Source organism: Leuresthes tenuis, unplaced genomic scaffold (assembly GCF_036924035.1).
Source record: "Leuresthes tenuis unplaced genomic scaffold, fLeuTen1.0.hap1 SCAF_16, whole genome shotgun sequence".
Classification (NCBI taxonomy): domain Eukaryota; kingdom Metazoa; phylum Chordata; class Actinopteri; order Atheriniformes; family Atherinopsidae; genus Leuresthes; species Leuresthes tenuis.
Window position 1 is genome coordinate 5,419,452 of NW_027325370.1, and position 16,517 is coordinate 5,435,968.

Here is a 16,517-nt window from a genome sequence, read left to right on the forward strand (position 1 = left end):
TTTTGTCATAGCTGCAGACATTTCCATTCTTACATTTCCATCTGTCTGTATGACTCTTCAGGCCCTGCACGAGCAACACACAGAGTCATATTGTTTGGTTTTGTGTTGCATTAATTTCTTCTCTGAAACTTGGTCTGACCTAGTTCTGCTGAGTAAGCTCGCTGGAGCGTTGGGAATGAAATGAACCCGTTGCCTTCCACAGCATACGCCTTCGCACACACATACTCTCACAAATCACACGCGTATAAAAAGGACCGTAAGGTTACGTAAAGAGAACTGTTGAACGCCATGAGCAGAAAGTGGGCCTGATGCTAAGAGTTTAGCCTTTTTATGTTTCATTAGAGGCCACAGATTTATTTTATGAAGTGAGGTTCATGTGAGTTGAGGCCGTGGTAACATATGTGCTTTCATTATTTGATTTAGGGAGCATCATGTTTGTCAGTGTATGTCAACTTGTTTCTTCTGTATTTGTGGAGCCTTGAAACTGGGAACTGATTACACTTGTGCATGCCAATAGCTTAGTGGAAACCGAATTATTGAATCTCACCTGTTTGAAGCGCTGTGTGAGGGTCAGAACCTGGTTCAGGTTTAGCAGAAGGTTAAGGTTGTGAGGATTACAGAGTTGGAGAATACAAGACAAGGATGTTTGTATTTATTTGCATGTGTGGTTTGTGATTACATTTGACTATAGAATAAGGTATAGACTATAGGTATACACATGATATACGGAATATTTACACATCTCCTCTGTGTTTCCATCCATCCATCCATCCATTTTCTCTGCCGTCAATCCGTCGATCGGGTAGCAGGTGGGCTGGAGCCTATCCCAGCAGTCATCGGGCGAAAGGCAGGGTACACCCTGGACAGGTCGCCAGTCCATCACAGCCTCTGTGTTTCCTCAGTTTTTAAAGCAACTTCAAGCACCGCAAACTACCAGATGCACGTATAAGATTATGCCTGTTGATTAATTATGCCTTTGAAACGTGTGCATACCCATTTACACGCTAACTTGTGTCAGTGTGTTAGTGTGTCATCCATGTGTCCAAACGTGCTCTGATGTGGGGCTTTTTTTTCAGCATGCCTTTAAAGAGATTACATGCTTCATCAGCTAACTTGGTCACTGGATACCTTCTCCCTCATAAGCACACACACATGGGCTCATATGAGTGTCAGAGCTCAAGATGGAGAAAGATGGGTGGGTGCAGGGTGATGTACACAGTTAAAACATAGCTAAGACAATGTTGACAGAGAGAGAAAATAACTGAGGACAAGTGACAGGGTGAGGGATGCACACTGGCAGGCCTGTGGGTATCACAGCTTGACGTAGCTACATCCATTTATAATTCATGACCTCGAAACCATGGGGCCACATACATTATAGAACTGAACCTGCTGTATATTAACTGAAGCCAGGATTAATTTAGCATTCATTCTGCACACACAGATGTGAAGAATGTCCTGTGGATATATATAGAAAGGTTTTTAAATGAATATTTAATGGCCATATTGCCATATTCATTTGTTGTTGTTACACTTGACTTTCTGTGGCATCTGACAGGCAACACATAGTAACATTAGATAGACGAACATCGTTCAGTGTCATTTAAGGAAAAAGTGCAAAATCTGTTTGTAAATAGCACTCAGAATAATACAAACCATGGGACTTTAGAACACGTCAGAGATTACATGTCTTAATTTTGAACATCAGTGATCAGGAGGGTTTGATTCAAGAGATTATTAGCTTAAATTTGACAAAGTGTCTCAGCTTTGTCTACAAATAGGCTTCACTTTGCTGATAATGCCCAGTGATGTCACTGCTAACTTCGGCTGTCTTTTTTCCTGTCCTCCTGTAGTCAGAAATTGGCTTTGGGAAACTTGAGACTTACATCAAACTGGACAAACTCGGCGAGGTGAGATCAATAACAAAAATCGGTTCAATCATTACTGGCTTCGCATTATTTTCCAAATGTGTTCACATGTTCCCCACCTCTGCAGGGCACCTATGCTACGGTTTTTAAAGGCCGAAGCAAGTTGACAGATAATTTAGTAGCTTTGAAAGAGATTCGCCTGGAGCACGAGGAGGGTGCGCCCTGCACAGCCATCCGAGAAGGTACAAGTTTGTATCGTGTGACCTTGAAGAAGTAACTTAGAAATCAACCCATACATGTTGTCAGGAAGCATCTAAATGACAGTGAGCCTGGTGGCTCATTGGTTATTAGTGAGCTATCAGCTGTGTTGGTGCTCACCTGTTGTCTGTGACTGATCATGTCTGATGTGCCTCTTCTTCTAGTGTCTCTACTGAAAGACTTGAAACATGCCAACATTGTCACTCTCCATGACATCATCCACACTGACAAGTGCCTGACTCTTGTGTTTGAGTACCTGGTAAGTGTCATATAAACGTTTATAATGTGCGTGCCATGAAAGAATGCCATATACCATAATCTGCATATCTGCACTCCCTTCAGGAAAAAGACCTCAAGCAATATATGGATGACTGTGGGAGCATCATGAGTGTTCACAATGTCAAGGTCCAACTAGTACATTTGCACATCACTGAAATTTGTTGTCAGGATGCTCCAGATATTTTTTGAACACTAATAATCATGTTCATCTATTGGCTTCTTCAGATCTTCTTATTCCAGCTTTTAAGAGGCCTGGCATACTGCCACAGAAGGAAGGTCCTCCACAGGGACCTTAAACCCCAGAACTTGCTCATCAATGAGAAAGGAGAGCTCAAACTGGCAGACTTTGGTAAATCATCTTTTAATTAACTCAAAGCACAACATCGGTCTCCATTGTTGTGTCGAAACTCACCGTTTCTTTATTTGTTAGATCCCTAGATATAAGGTTGTCAAATTTGAAAACTCTGATTTTGGTAAAACTGAATTTGATCATTTTGCCTTGTTTTCCCTCGGAGAGAACATTGTCTTTATAAAATGTTCAAAACTAATATCAAAGTTGCTCTTGACTTATACCTCACGCTGTATTAAATTGAAAAGGCATTGTAACAATGACATATCTACCTCCTTACCATCAGAAAATATCAGCCTTCTTTTGCAACGGCAGGTGTTTCAGAGGGTTATTTTGCTGTTTTGACACCTCATTGGATGTAGAAAGCAGGTGATGAGATTTTAAAAAGTAAGACACAAGTGAATCATTCTTAGAGATGAAAGATGTATAGTAAAGTTAAACAAAGAGTCTGATGGCCCTGCTCATGACTCCTTCGGGCCAGGCTGCCCCTCAGAACCAACAGGGCAGCATAGCCTGAAATAACTAAGCACCCAATACTGCTCTCTTCTGGTGTAATGCCAGAAATGACCCACTGTTATTCTGTAATTATAATTCACATTATGTGTGTGATTTCACTTTGGGAATTACCGCTCAATTATATGTCGTCGGATAAGAAAGCAATTTAGACCAAGTACCGCATATTTAAAACCATATTGTATGAATTACATTGAGTTAAACAAAAATGATGATGGGGCAACAGGAAGCGCAGCATTTGAACAAATATTTGAACTATTTACTTTCACTTCTTGTGTTGAAATGAAGGTTTGGCTCGGGCCAAGTCTGTCCCTACAAAGACCTACTCGAATGAGGTCGTGACATTATGGTACCGGCCTCCAGATGTTCTGCTGGGCTCCACTGAATACTCTACACCCATTGATATGTGGTAAGCAGGCTCATGTGCACAGTTATTATTTTTTCAGTGGTTGATATTTTGCAGCTTAGCTCTACTGTACTGACAGTTGAGATGCAAAGATTGAGGAAATGAAAAAAATCGGGTTGCTATTTGGTTTCTAAAGCGCATTTAATTATTGAGCCCCCCCCCCCCCTGAACAGTGTAACGCTGACTCATGTGCAACATTTTGTTTGTGTCAGCCTGTTTCTGTGCACTAATACACGTCTCCATTGTGTTTTCCTTCCTTTCGTTCAGGGGTGTGGGCTGTATCTTTTATGAAATGATCACAGGCAGACCTCTCTTCCCTGGCTCAACTGTGGAGGATGAGCTTCACCTCATATTTCGAATCCTTGGTGGGGCACCAGTAGAAACCCGGATGAGTGTTTGCGTGTCCAGCATTCCTGCCTTCATGTGTGCACGCTCTGTGCATGTTAACTGATTCCCTTATCATCAACAGGTACTCCTACCGAGGAGACTTGGCCTGGTGTCACCACGAGTGAAGAATTTAAGACCTTCAATTTCCCCCGTTACCGCGCAGAGCCCCTCGTCAACCATGCGCCCAGGTATCCAGGATGTGTGTGTTTCACACAGCTATGGGAGGATGTGTGTTTGTAGATTAGCTGAGTGTGATGTGTTAGATGGAATATGTTTGATGTAATAAGAGTAAGTGCAAGATTGATTTTTTTTGGTCAAGTATTTTTGCTTCTTTTGAAGTGGCATGAACGCTTCACTGCTCAGAACAGCTTAGATCAGCGTTTTGCCTCACGGACACCGTCCTCTCGCTGACTCCTCATCGCACTCTTATTGTCTCTCTTGTTTTATGTCACAGAATAGACAACGATGGTCACGACTTGCTCTCAGTGCTGTTACAGGTAAACTATTTGCTGTTTACTGATAATGATCAGAACTTAAGGATCACATGTCTAGTGTTCTGGATGGTAAATAAACAGCTCTGTCTCTCTGGGTCTGTAGTTTGAAGCAAAGAAACGTGTATCGGCCGAAGACGCACTCAGACACTCATATTTCAGGTGTCTCGGGGAGCAGGTGCAAACACTGGCTGACAGTGAGTAAATGTAGCGTGACCTGAACGTTAACGTCTTATTGTGCAAACTCTGTCTCACCAGACCTGTTTTTTCTCTTTTTAGCTGCATCAATTTTCTCTGTAAAAGGCATTCAACTTCAGAAAGATCCAGGGAAGAGATCCTCGATCCACCCAGAGTCAAGTAAGTCCTACAGGATTGAAAAATATCAGGGAAAATGTAGGAATCATTGGCACACATGGAACAGCGGTTAGGAGTTGTTCCCTGTCTTCCTCTCTTCACTCATATTCTGTCTTTAAGTGTTGGCTTTAAGTGTCGTTTCTCATTTCTTTCGGCCGTGTCTCAGATTGTTTCTACCTTAATATTCAGATTCGTGTTTCTACCACATATGGAAAGTCTCAATATCAAAGCATACAGCCATGCTCTCTGCGGGATTTCAAACCAAGGGTTTGATCATTGGTGCTTTGAGGTCCAGCTTCCACTTTGTGCTTGTTTCTGTCAGTGACTTTAGTCTCTGCTAAACGAACATTTCTATGGGTTTCAGTAGACCTGCTCACCCTAACACACACACACACACACACACACACACACACACACACACACACACACAATAAAAGAAAAAAAACAAGCAACGCGGACTATGAAAGGAGCTGAAATTAAAAGTCACAGATAACAATACAGACAGATATTTATAAAAACGTGAGGCTGCTTTTGCAACCCTCATGACCCCTCATAGAGAAAGCTAATGACGTGCCATGAAAGGCGCCTAACAAACTGGAATTTAGATGAATTGGCATGAAATCTCTACACACACATTCGAATGAATAGTGTTAACTTTTGCCTTATTTTTACACACTGCTTTGAGCTAAAGATATTTTCTTTTAAAGACCTCAGCTCTACTTTAATTTTATTACTAAGGATGCTAAAACTCAAACGGTCATTGCAAGCTTGTCAGTCTCCCAGAGAGCTGAGACTGGGTTTGGAGGTTCATCTTTCAGAATGACGCTGAGCACGCTGATGAAGCAACACTTGACTGGTTTAAGGCCCTGTCAAAACCCAGACTTCAGTTAGACTGAGAATGTATTTATGACCTAAAGATTGTTATTCACCTTCAGAATCCATCCAACTCGAAGCATCTGGAGCAGTTCTGTCTTAATGAATGAGAAAAAAAGAAGACTAGATGTGCCAAGCTAACAGAGACATACCACAGCTGATTTTCAGCAGTGATCGTTGCTGAAAGAGGCTCTGATTTCCATAAATAAACGACTTCTGACTTAGACAGACAGACAGCCTTTCCATTATGAAGGGCAGTAAAATCTGTCATCAAACTTTGAATCTGCATCTGAAAGTGATGCTTCCCCTTCTCGCGCTTTGAATGGAACCACGTGTATATCTACTGCCTATGTCAACGCACGTGGAGAGGTTGGCCTTGAGCGATCTGTCAGCATAGTTGAGGATTTTTTGTTATTTGACTGCATTTGGCTTAAATTGATTTAGACGCAGAAGAAAACAACTGAACAAGTCAAGCTTTCCTTTGTCACTCAGCCAACTGCAGGAACCAACAAAACTATTTTTAATAGTGTGATATGTGCAGTGAATAAAGTCGTTTCTGCCAAACTCAGCATTGCTGTTAAATCTCTCACATTCCAAATCAGTCATTGACGTGTAAAAAGCTCACATTTAACTGTAACAATGAACTGTGTCGCTATTGAAGTTATTTATTTAACTAGTAAAAAGCTTAAGGACCCATCAAGAAGTTACTTGAGGGCACTTGGAGAGTTTTACTCTCTAAGCCGATGCATACATAAACTCTGCATACCTATTGTGCTTCCAACATTTGCTTAAAAAGTTACTTCAGCCTCTCTGTCTTTTATCGTTGTCCCAGTCTGTGTATGTGTCCTACTTTCGTTGCCTTTCTGTCGTGTTCTGATAAACTGTCCCCTTCTCTTTGGTACCCATGCTCTCTTCTTCTGCTCTCTTCACCATCTCCTTAATCCCTTTTCTAATCTCCCTTGTGTACCCACCTCCAACTTCTCCGTAATGCCTCAATATTCCCAACCCATCCCTTTCCCTAACCCTAAAAAGCGGTGGGGCATAGGCTAGGCTCCGCACCCTCGCAGTACTTCCAGAGAGAGGCAGCCAATCCCAGGGCTCAGAGTCAAAATCTCTCCTCTACTTCCACTGGCTGAGTGGCCCTACCATTCTGGTAAATACTGTCTCTTTCACTCCGTCTGTCTTTTGTTCAGCTATCCTTCTCTTTTCACTGTTTGGCTGACCCTCCTTTCTCTCTGTCAGCACCTTGTTGCAGCCCTACATTACAAATGGCTCTGGCATATGTTAAACTTCACTAAATTTCATTTCATATTTCTCTTCCCTCTTTGCATTCCCTGAACCAATACAACATACCAGTTAATACCCGTTCAAGCTTTAGTCTTTTGTTCTTATTTCAAGATATTTTTTTCGTCTCTACATTATCTTAAAGCCCCCTCCTCTTCTTTTGTCAGCCACAATTCAAGCCCTGTGCTCACAAGCATCATCTCAGCTTTCACTTTCCTAATCCTGTTATCCTCTGAGTGAGGCACTCCCAGTGTTCAGCTCAGGGCTCAGTGGGGCAACGCTACATTCAGAAATGCACAGATTGCAATCAAAGACCAGGAAGTCATTTGACTATTTTCATTTGCAGTCCTGTTTCGGTTTCTTCAGCGGGAGATGTAGCCTTTTCATGAGTCTGTAAGTGAGGGTTTTTTGCAGAGTGGGCTTGCCTTCTTTTTTCAGTAGCATGGATATGAGCGTTTTACTGTTGCTGCTGTATGTCACCATTTTATTTGGCACAACTAGACAACAATAGAATACAAACTACTGTTCAAATGACTATATGTGACTGAAGCTTTTCTTTGCTGTGATTGTAATAGACATACACTATATGGCTAAAAGTATCTGTCCATGCACATTTTCTTTCTTCCTGATGCACAATCTGAAAAAAATACTGAAGTCATGACCTCAGTATCCATAATTAAAGGTTGGGTTTTCTCATCAAAACAAATCAATAACTAAGCGACGTACTAATTAATCAGCTGGAGTTTTTGGAACCTTTTAATGGGCCAAAAGAAAAATTTAAAAGGGATTTTCCACTCTTTTGTAATGTTTCCTAAGAGAATGCTTTGTTCCATATTTGATTTTGCATTTGTTGGATTCATCATTCAATCGATTAAATGAGATCATTGGTGAAGCCTCAAAGCTGTGTGCAGTGCTTTTGGCCCTGTAGTATATCATTTCTGTTGCGGGCATGGAGTGAAGTTTGAAGGTATGTGGTGAAGTCGGTTTGCCCAAAGTAAAAAAAAAACTACATGTTTTCACGTCTCTTTTTCTCCCATGTGTGTCTGTGTTTACTTCTCTTTCAGCCCAGGGGAAGAGCAGGAGACAGAGTGTGTTGTTTTAGTGCTGGTTGGGGGTGAAGAGATGAGGACGACAGCGACACGTGGAGCTGTCTTGTCAGACATGCATTCACTGACCCTGCCGCACACAAACTGAAGGAGTGACACACGCCCTGCCACATAAAGACACACACTAATACTCTAGACATTAAAAAGACAAACACACTCATATACAGGAAATGATAGCAAAACTAATGCTGAAGAATTCAAACCTAGAAATAAAGACTCGGCTCAACTCTAAAAGAAAATGGAAAAAAATAAAAAATTGTGTGATGCTGGAAGAAAAGTGGGAGAATATGATTCCCCTTTGCTGCTATTACTGCTGCTGCCCACAAGAGGGCAGCATTAGGTCGTGAGCTGACTCTGTTGTAAAGCAGAACTTGCTGTATCAGTGAGCTGTAAGGAAGAAGGAGTCAAAGTGAACACAAATCAAAGGCAAAGAGAGAAAAAGGTGGCCTCTGTTGCTCTCTTTAGCGTTTTCTTTTTCAGACTGTTGTACATAAGTAGACCGATGTGTAGAACTCTGCTTTTTCATGACACGCCTCATCCTGAATCCAAACTCTTAAGTATTGCACCTCGATTCCAAACCTCTGGCCAAACACTTGACCCTTTATGACATGAACTGTCTTTTTCTCCCATTCTCCATGCTTCTTTATCTCTATATGAAACACACACAGCTACACTTACTCACACTGGTGGTTAACTTAAAAATAATGAGTGTGTAAATTGTTGGAGTTTACAGAGATAAAGTTTTGCACCTTATTGCCCAGCTGAGGTTAGGGTGGCTGTCGTTACCTCATCAGTCACGAGCAGAGTAGGACGTACCCAAATGAAGAAGCATCAAATTGATAAACCAAAAGTAAATAATCACTTGTTAACCATAGGGCATGAACTTATGTGTTGCACTATTTCACTACTTTGCAGTTCAAAACACTCTGCAATCCTCACAAGAGTAACAGACAGTAATAGCTCCTGTTTACTGTGTGATTTGCTGTAAAAAAAACAAAAAAATCTGCCACACTGCGAGATGCTGTCGGTCAGTACATGAAAGGGATAACACTGAAGGATGGACAGATAAAGGACGTGTACAAATCCTCACCTGCTAATTGTTAGACGCCCCCCTCCTCTTTTGCCTTGAATAACAAGTTGTCTTGATTTTTTGTTTTTGTCTGACGTACAGGTGTTGATGTTGAACTGGTCTTTTTGTACCTGATTTTACCTCTTTGACACAAGTAGATCATTAAAAAGCCCAATCTTCTGTCAAACCTTTTTTTTTTTTTTTTACTTATCCTCCTTTTTTTAAAAAGAAAAAAACATCTGTATATATGATCATAAGTTTAACTTTGTTAGAAGCGATGATAATTCCAGGATGCTGTTCTCAGTCTTAACGGTGGGCGACTGGCTGGGGACGTGTTGCACATTCCTTGAGCTCAGGACTAATGTCATTTTGTGAATGCTGTGAGATGCAGATGGTTGCGCGTGTCTCCCCAGTAGAGCAAATCTTGGTATGAAAACCTTTGCAAAGCTGGTTTAAATTGTATGTAAAGAAGAATAATTTCTCAGCATCAACCTGTCATTCTTTCTCTAGTAATTTGACCATAGTATTGCTGTTCAGAGACTACCTTACCCTTGTCCTTTCCTGTCATCTCTTTAAGCATGTTTCTGTATTAACACGTTTTTAAATTGGTATGTGAAATAGCTGCGGCGGGAGAAGGAATACATCCTTTAAATTTTTGCATGGGACTTGATCTTATCACATGATTTTTACACCAAATATAACATTAGCACCAGAAAAGGGTACCAAAATAACACCAAGACAATAACGGCACGTTGTAAAGAAGCTGGGATGTGCTGGCAGGAACCATATGTGTTGGATAACAAATCTGACTCAACTTCAGCAGCAAAACAGAAGCGGTCTGTGTAGCCTGTTTCCCTGGGTTGTAACATCTCTTGAGTACTGTTGAACTCAGGAATTATGTTCTTTCATGCTGTTATTATTACAGGCTGCCAGAAACGAGAGGACCAAAGTCAGTCCTCTACGCACCAGGTGTCCAAGCACACAACTGTTTCACACACCAATCAGCTGACATGTCAACATGTACTGTATATGCGAGATGGCCTGTGAGTGTAGATTGGAGTTTTCTGTATCCTAGGCACTGACCTCGGGTCATTTCTGCATCTTTCTCTAAAACAGATTTAGAAAGAGTGAAGGGATCCCGTGTCAGTGCCTGTCAGAAGGACTACTTATTTTCCCAGAGTGTGACAGTATGTAGCATGTACATAGATGATCCCTCACTCTGTATATACAAAAGTGTACAGGTTTGATACAGCTATTCACATTCTGGCTTTTCTTTTCTTTTCTTTATTGAAAGTCATAGCAATATTTCTGTAATCAATAAAAAGCCATGGAAATAGGATGACTGCATCCATGTTTATTTACAAAGTTGTGCATGAATGAAAGCGCAAACTGTGAGAAACAGGGATGACCTGCTGAACATGCTGGAATAAAAAGTACTAGAGATATCATCATAATTCAGAACAATATAAAGCACAGATTATTTAGATTTTTCTCTCCTGATCCGTGGAAGCCATAACACTCATTCAAATGTGACATCATCTGCTCGTGTGCGAGGGGTGTACATGCCAAGTTTGAGGACAGACCAGAGGGGTTGTGACTACCTGAAGCTTTCTGCTTGTTTTGAATCTTGATGATTAATTACTATGATGAATTCACTGTTGTTTGTTGCTGTAGAACATTGTTTACATTTCTTGACTTGTTTTCCTGAAATCTATTCAGTCTGAAGATGAATAAACTGAGTGGCTACTTTGTGAAGTACACTTTTAACATCTGATGTAGCCCAATAAAACCACTCAGCCTGTGTATATCTGTATCTATCTCCAACTCGAAGTTTCACGCGGACTCTTTAAGCCAATACATGATTAAAATTGTTATAATATTGAAGAACAGAATTGAACAGATTAAAGGGAATATAAAGTTAACAAAAATGCAATTAATGATGATACATTTTATTTAAAAAAGCGCTTTTCTTGACACTCAAGGACCCTTTTCAACACTTTAAAGACACAATAAATAAAATAAGTTAAAAAGAGCAATGAGGTTAGAGGGAGAATGAGCATATGGGTTTTGAGTTTTGATTTGAAGAGGAGTAAAGCGTCAATGCTGCAGATGTCTGGTGGGAGTGAGTTCCAGAGTTGGGCAGCAGAGCGACTGAAAGCTCTGCTCCTCATGGTGCTGAGACAGGCAGAGGGCACAGAGAGGTGGAGGGAGGAGAATCTGAGGGAGTGAGAGGGGATGACAATGAGAGGACATCAGACAGATTTGGGGGTGAGGTTGTGGATGGCCTTCAATGTGTAGAGAAGTATTTTAAATGTAATTCTAATGTAATTTGACCAGGAGCCAGTGAAGCTGCTGGAGGATGGGAGTGATGTGGTGAAAGGAGGGGGTTCTGATGATGATACAGGCTGTAGAGTTTTTGGATCAGTTGAAGCTTATGAAGGGATTTGTGAGGGGCACCGAAAGGAGTGAGTTACAATAATCGATGCGAGAGGTGGCGAGGCTGTGGACCAGGATAGCAGTGGTGTGAGGAGTGAGAGAGGGACGGAGACGATTAATGTTATGTACATGGAAATATGCCGACCGGGTAATGTTATCGATGTGGGAGTGGAAAGAAAGTGTGCTGTGGAGGATGACACCCAGAGGGAGGGAGGGAGAGTGGAGTCAGGTTTACTGGACAGACAGAGCTGGGTGTCATCCGTGAAGCAGTGGAAATTTATACCAGATTTTCAATTCAAGACAACCTCAAGCTAAATAACTGAAAATATACAAAACGTGAGAAATAATGTTCCTAAACGAGCATAAAGAAACAGACACAAAAGGCTGACAGAAGAGACCATGCATGATACTGACATATGACAGCAAAAAAAGAGGTCCACATTGAAAGAACAAGAACAGCAATTTGCAGCTGAGTTTTATTGTTGACAAAGTTGTGTACTAATTAACCATTTCTTTAGTTAAGTTGTATGCATCGAGTTCTCTAAAAGCTAAAGAGTTCCATTCCAGTTAAACAATGAAGACAGTCAACACAAAAGATCACTGCACCACAAATGTTATTATTCTCTACCATGCAATGACATAAAAATAAGAAAAACAACCTTATGAATGAGAAACACTAACACCTGTATAAGGCCTGAGTTCCTTGAAGAGGGTAAAGTGTCTGTAGAGTGAATTTAAAACCGATCTGTGGTTTGATTAATCAAAATGCTACATGCTTCAGGCATGTTATAAGCACACAGCTCAAAAGCCAGCATCCATGGTGATATAGAGGTGCACAGTCACACACGACATGAAAAATGTGCATGTTTTTTAACACACTGCTGCTGAACTCTACATACAGGCCCTCTAGACTAGTATTTTTCAGGGAAGGTCTTGCTTATGTCTGCTAAACACAAAACTCATCCTGTCCCATTTATGCAATTTGTTACTGTCATCGTATTTAAATTTGATACCATTTTTAAATTAACATTTTTTACGATGTTGTTTTGTAAAACTTTTGCAGAACTCTGCATTCTGTTTTTGTTTTACATTTTATGCAGCGCTCTGCTTTATGATATCCATAAACAAACTGTGTGTCGTGTTTTAACTTATCTGCACCCCTGTTTTTCTCATCCATAAAATTTAGAGGCGTGTGAGCAACCTGTAATCCTGCAATTAAGATTAGAAATTATACATCTGCAAGCCTTCAGAAATATCAACAGAGGTGAGCCTGATAGTGGGTGGTGTTCGTGTTGGAGTAAAAGAACAGTTAGACAGTGTGAACACATGCATACAAACATACAGCAATCAGCTGCAGCATTAAAAGCACTTACAGGTATAGTAATAAACACTGCTTATGTTACAAGAAACTGGTGCATCCTGCCATGCACGCTGATTCACGTGGACTGTTTTACAAATGGTTTTGTTGCACAGTATATCTTCATTTCTGACCTTTTATTTTGTGCTGTTCCTGCCGTTCATTGTAGACGTTGTCTAATGTTGTAATGTGGATAAAATTAGTTTGAGCTGCCTGAAGAATTAGACCACGGTCATTTAGACACACTTTTATTCCTTTAACGTTTCGTTCAGTGATACTTTTTTGCTCTTGTTAATTGAAGCTACAGTGGTCTCACCCACGGATATTTGTGAGTCTGAGGGCCAAGGGTTCCACCCACACAGAAGCATGGAAACAGCATAGCTCCGAAACTAGAAACACAAGCACAGGATTATGGTTAGTTGCTGTATGTAATTTACAGGAAGTTTTTGCCTGTAAGTCTGTATATTATGCCCGTAATGAAGGATTACCTGTCTGTTCATGAAAATATATATGATGGGATTGTAGACGGTGCTGCTTTTGGCAAAATAAACAGGTATGGTAGCGAGGACGGGGTCCACATAGAGACTGGAGTCCATGATGACCGCAAGCGACATTGCAGCATAAGGCAGCCAACAGACCAGAAAGGCCAGCTCCATCACCACTACCATGCGTACAACCTGCATCTCCACACGACAAGTACTTCCAGCCTCCGATACCTGCACTTTAGTAACCTGAGACACCACCTTGGAGACTTTATCAATACATCAATGCAACCACTACAAGTGTACGTCCAATCTCTTTATTGCTCACCTGGCGAAGGGTCCATAAAAGTCGTGAGTAGGACACCATGATGGTGAAGAAGGGCACAGCGAAGCAAAGGGAAAAGTACATGACCATGTAGGACGTGTTCCCAACATCATGGCTGTCCCAGTTAGGAGCACAGGAAATTTTGACCCCTTCTAAATCATAACTTCCCCAACCAAACAGAGGTGGGGTGTTCCACACAAATGACCACCACCAGGACAGAACCACTCCTGCAACTGCATGCCTGAGGACAACAAGCACAGTGTCTCACATGCAGAAGAAGGAATGATCATTTTCTGATTTGTTTACACCCGTGGCTCGCTATATTTTACCTGGTTTGAAACAGGACGGCACCCATGGGATAACACACCACTATGTAGCGTTCAACAGAAATTACTGCTATTGTGCAGAGACCCGCTATACCTGGGAGAAAAGAAAGAAGAACTTAAGAATATGACATGACTTAGATATACAAACTGCTTGATGGCTTATTGGAAAAAACACATGACGTGCTTGTGTTTACTTTTTATGCTACTGTGTTACTACTTTTGAAGGAGCAAATAGATACTGTATAGATTTTTCTAACACTTGTGCCTCTTTGCAAGGTTTTTAGACTTTTGACTTTTTGCATAATTTGTGTGAGCATCCCAACTGGTTTTATTCGCTGAAGTTTTTCAAGCCCAAAAAGATCAAACTATCCATCATTTCACAAGAGTAAAAGATTTAAGGAAAGTCTAACAAAATCTTAGATGTGTTAGCACAGTCAAATAACTGCACATGATAGGAAAAGCATGTGCTACAGTACATATGCGTACACAGAAATGAGCCATTGTCGTAAAATAAATGTCAGAAATGTCAGGAAATGCCAGGAAATGAGTGTCAGGTTGACAGAATGTTTGTGTTCAGTATCTGAAGACACCGCATCTGCACCAGTATTTACAGCTGATGCCCTTAAAAACCTTATAAACAGGCAACAAGTCATAGATGCACCAGGAAACCAAACTGTGGGTTGATCGTGCGAGTCGAGTGTTAAAGTGAAAAAAGCAGCTGGACGTTAATTATCCAATCTTCAAGACATTTCAAGGTATCAATCTTCTACTATCCGATATCACGTTAAATGGTAAAACACTTATGTAAATGTTGGTAATGTGATTAAAAAACAATATGAATACATAAAAAATGACTGACAAAAGTTTCTTGATTTCTAACTGTATTTTAGAGACAGTTTCAAATGGTGTGGGCAGTTTTTTGGTCATACTACAAGTATCTAATTGTCTAATTGTGCTGACATCCTATGATTGACATCATCAGTACAATTTACTATTATGTTAAGAGAACTGCGATTATCAGATGAAAGCGAGTCATATGACATTGTAAATGGTCTGCACACACAGTATATAGTGTCTTTCTCACCTTGTAGAAATGACTGTACATGGGTTTCATTCACACAGACACTCATACAGCACTTCCTGTCATATACATGCACTGTTTATCCAGTCTCTATAAACAGTGCATCCAAAGAAACCCACATCGGATGGGTCAAATTGCCGACCCTCTGGTGTAGCATCATCCGTGCAGTCTAATCACCAACATCAGTGCAGCATCAGTGTGTATCGAGATAGATGATAATTGATTATGATAGAGTGGCAAGAGGCAGCATTTGTAGGTTAAAAAGCAGTGGAGCAGGATCTGACCCTTGTCATATCCGATATAATAATGTATCTTCCTCTAAATCTCTGTCTTCTGGCTTAAAACTTCCCACTGAAAGATAAATGCAATTTTCCATGCAGTAGCATGAAAAACAGTGAAAGATGGGGTTTGCTTACCTGAGTTGTTTTTAATTGAAATGCCATCATCATCATCATCATCATCATCATCATCATCATCATCATCATCATCATCATCATCATCAACAGTATCTAAGTAAGCAGCGAGACCAAGCTGAACTAAAATCTTTGCATCTTTGCATCAGTACTGACTTTAAAGTTAGTCATTACTATGTGGGTTGCTTCTGTAATATGGTTGCCTCTGAAATATTATACATGATGAATTTAGAGGCCCAGGAAAATGCCAGTCGGCTGGGAAATATTAGCAACATGCTCTTTGCCGTTTGGGTAACACAAAAATTAAACAACAATTACACTGTTGGAATCAAATGTTACACCAAGCCTCTGGAAACACTATAAAATGTGGACTCACCAAAAAAGGCAACAGCAAAGCCCCCTAACACACAGCCCAAACGTCCCAGAATGAAGTAGCCCATTGCACTGTTCAGTGTGGTGGGGATGCCTCCAAACACAGCACAGCCCAGGTCACATACAGCGAGGTTGACCAGGGCATAGCTGAGTGGCTGCCTTAGTTTCCTCTGTCTCACTGTCACCACGATCACCAGGACATTGAGGATGATCCCTGCTACAGTGAACACACCCATGATAATGGCCAGTATTGTGAAACCCCTCCGAGACAGGAGTTCTGTGTGCCCTGAGAAATTAGATGAGGAGTTTTCATGACAGGCAACACACTCCATTTTGCTGTGTGTAGATCAGCTGAGGGATGGAAAGGCTGTGTGCAAAACCCAGAAAGAACTGCTTGCTGAAGCCACAAAATACTCTCTGAATGAAAAAAGGAAAAAAAGTAGCCACGGTCCATCAGCAGTTCAGTTCTAAAATGCCGAAAACTGGTC

General features: G+C 41.0%; 2 protein-coding genes across 5 annotated transcripts in view; one reads left to right on the forward strand and one right to left on the reverse strand.

Annotated features, from left to right (window-relative positions):
- The window catches only part of LOC140271173 (cyclin-dependent kinase 17-like), a 39,589-nt gene extending 29,013 nt beyond the window's left edge, over positions 1-10,576 (forward strand). For 3 of the 4 annotated variants that reach the window (XM_072366278.1, XM_072366281.1, XM_072366280.1), the window contains 13 exons: positions 1,854-1,910; positions 1,996-2,110; positions 2,291-2,385; positions 2,469-2,531; positions 2,631-2,754; positions 3,556-3,676; positions 3,941-4,038; positions 4,143-4,248; positions 4,515-4,557; positions 4,658-4,748; positions 4,831-4,908; positions 6,811-6,931; positions 8,127-10,576. In XM_072366278.1, the coding sequence (XP_072222379.1) occupies positions 1,854-1,910; positions 1,996-2,110; positions 2,291-2,385; positions 2,469-2,531; positions 2,631-2,754; positions 3,556-3,676; positions 3,941-4,038; positions 4,143-4,248; positions 4,515-4,557; positions 4,658-4,748; positions 4,831-4,908; positions 6,811-6,914 (1,095 nt within the window). In that variant the 3' untranslated portion in view covers positions 6,915-6,931; positions 8,127-10,576. The remainder of the gene's footprint in view (positions 1-1,853; positions 1,911-1,995; positions 2,111-2,290; positions 2,386-2,468; positions 2,532-2,630; positions 2,755-3,555; positions 3,677-3,940; positions 4,039-4,142; positions 4,249-4,514; positions 4,558-4,657; positions 4,749-4,830; positions 4,909-6,810; positions 6,932-8,126) is intronic. The other variant, XM_072366279.1, reaches the window with a different exon arrangement.
- A 2,613-nt stretch (positions 10,577-13,189) lies between these two features.
- On the reverse strand, positions 13,190-16,409 carry parapinopsina (parapinopsin a). Its single transcript, XM_072366996.1, has 5 exons — positions 16,034-16,409; positions 14,167-14,257; positions 13,841-14,078; positions 13,519-13,761; positions 13,190-13,419 (listed from the first exon to the last, which is right to left on the reverse strand). Exons 1-5 carry the CDS (start codon positions 16,359-16,361, stop codon positions 13,279-13,281), a joined length of 1,041 nt encoding a protein of 346 aa, XP_072223097.1. The 5' UTR covers positions 16,362-16,409; the 3' UTR covers positions 13,190-13,278.
- Between the last annotated feature and the right edge of the window lie 108 nt (positions 16,410-16,517).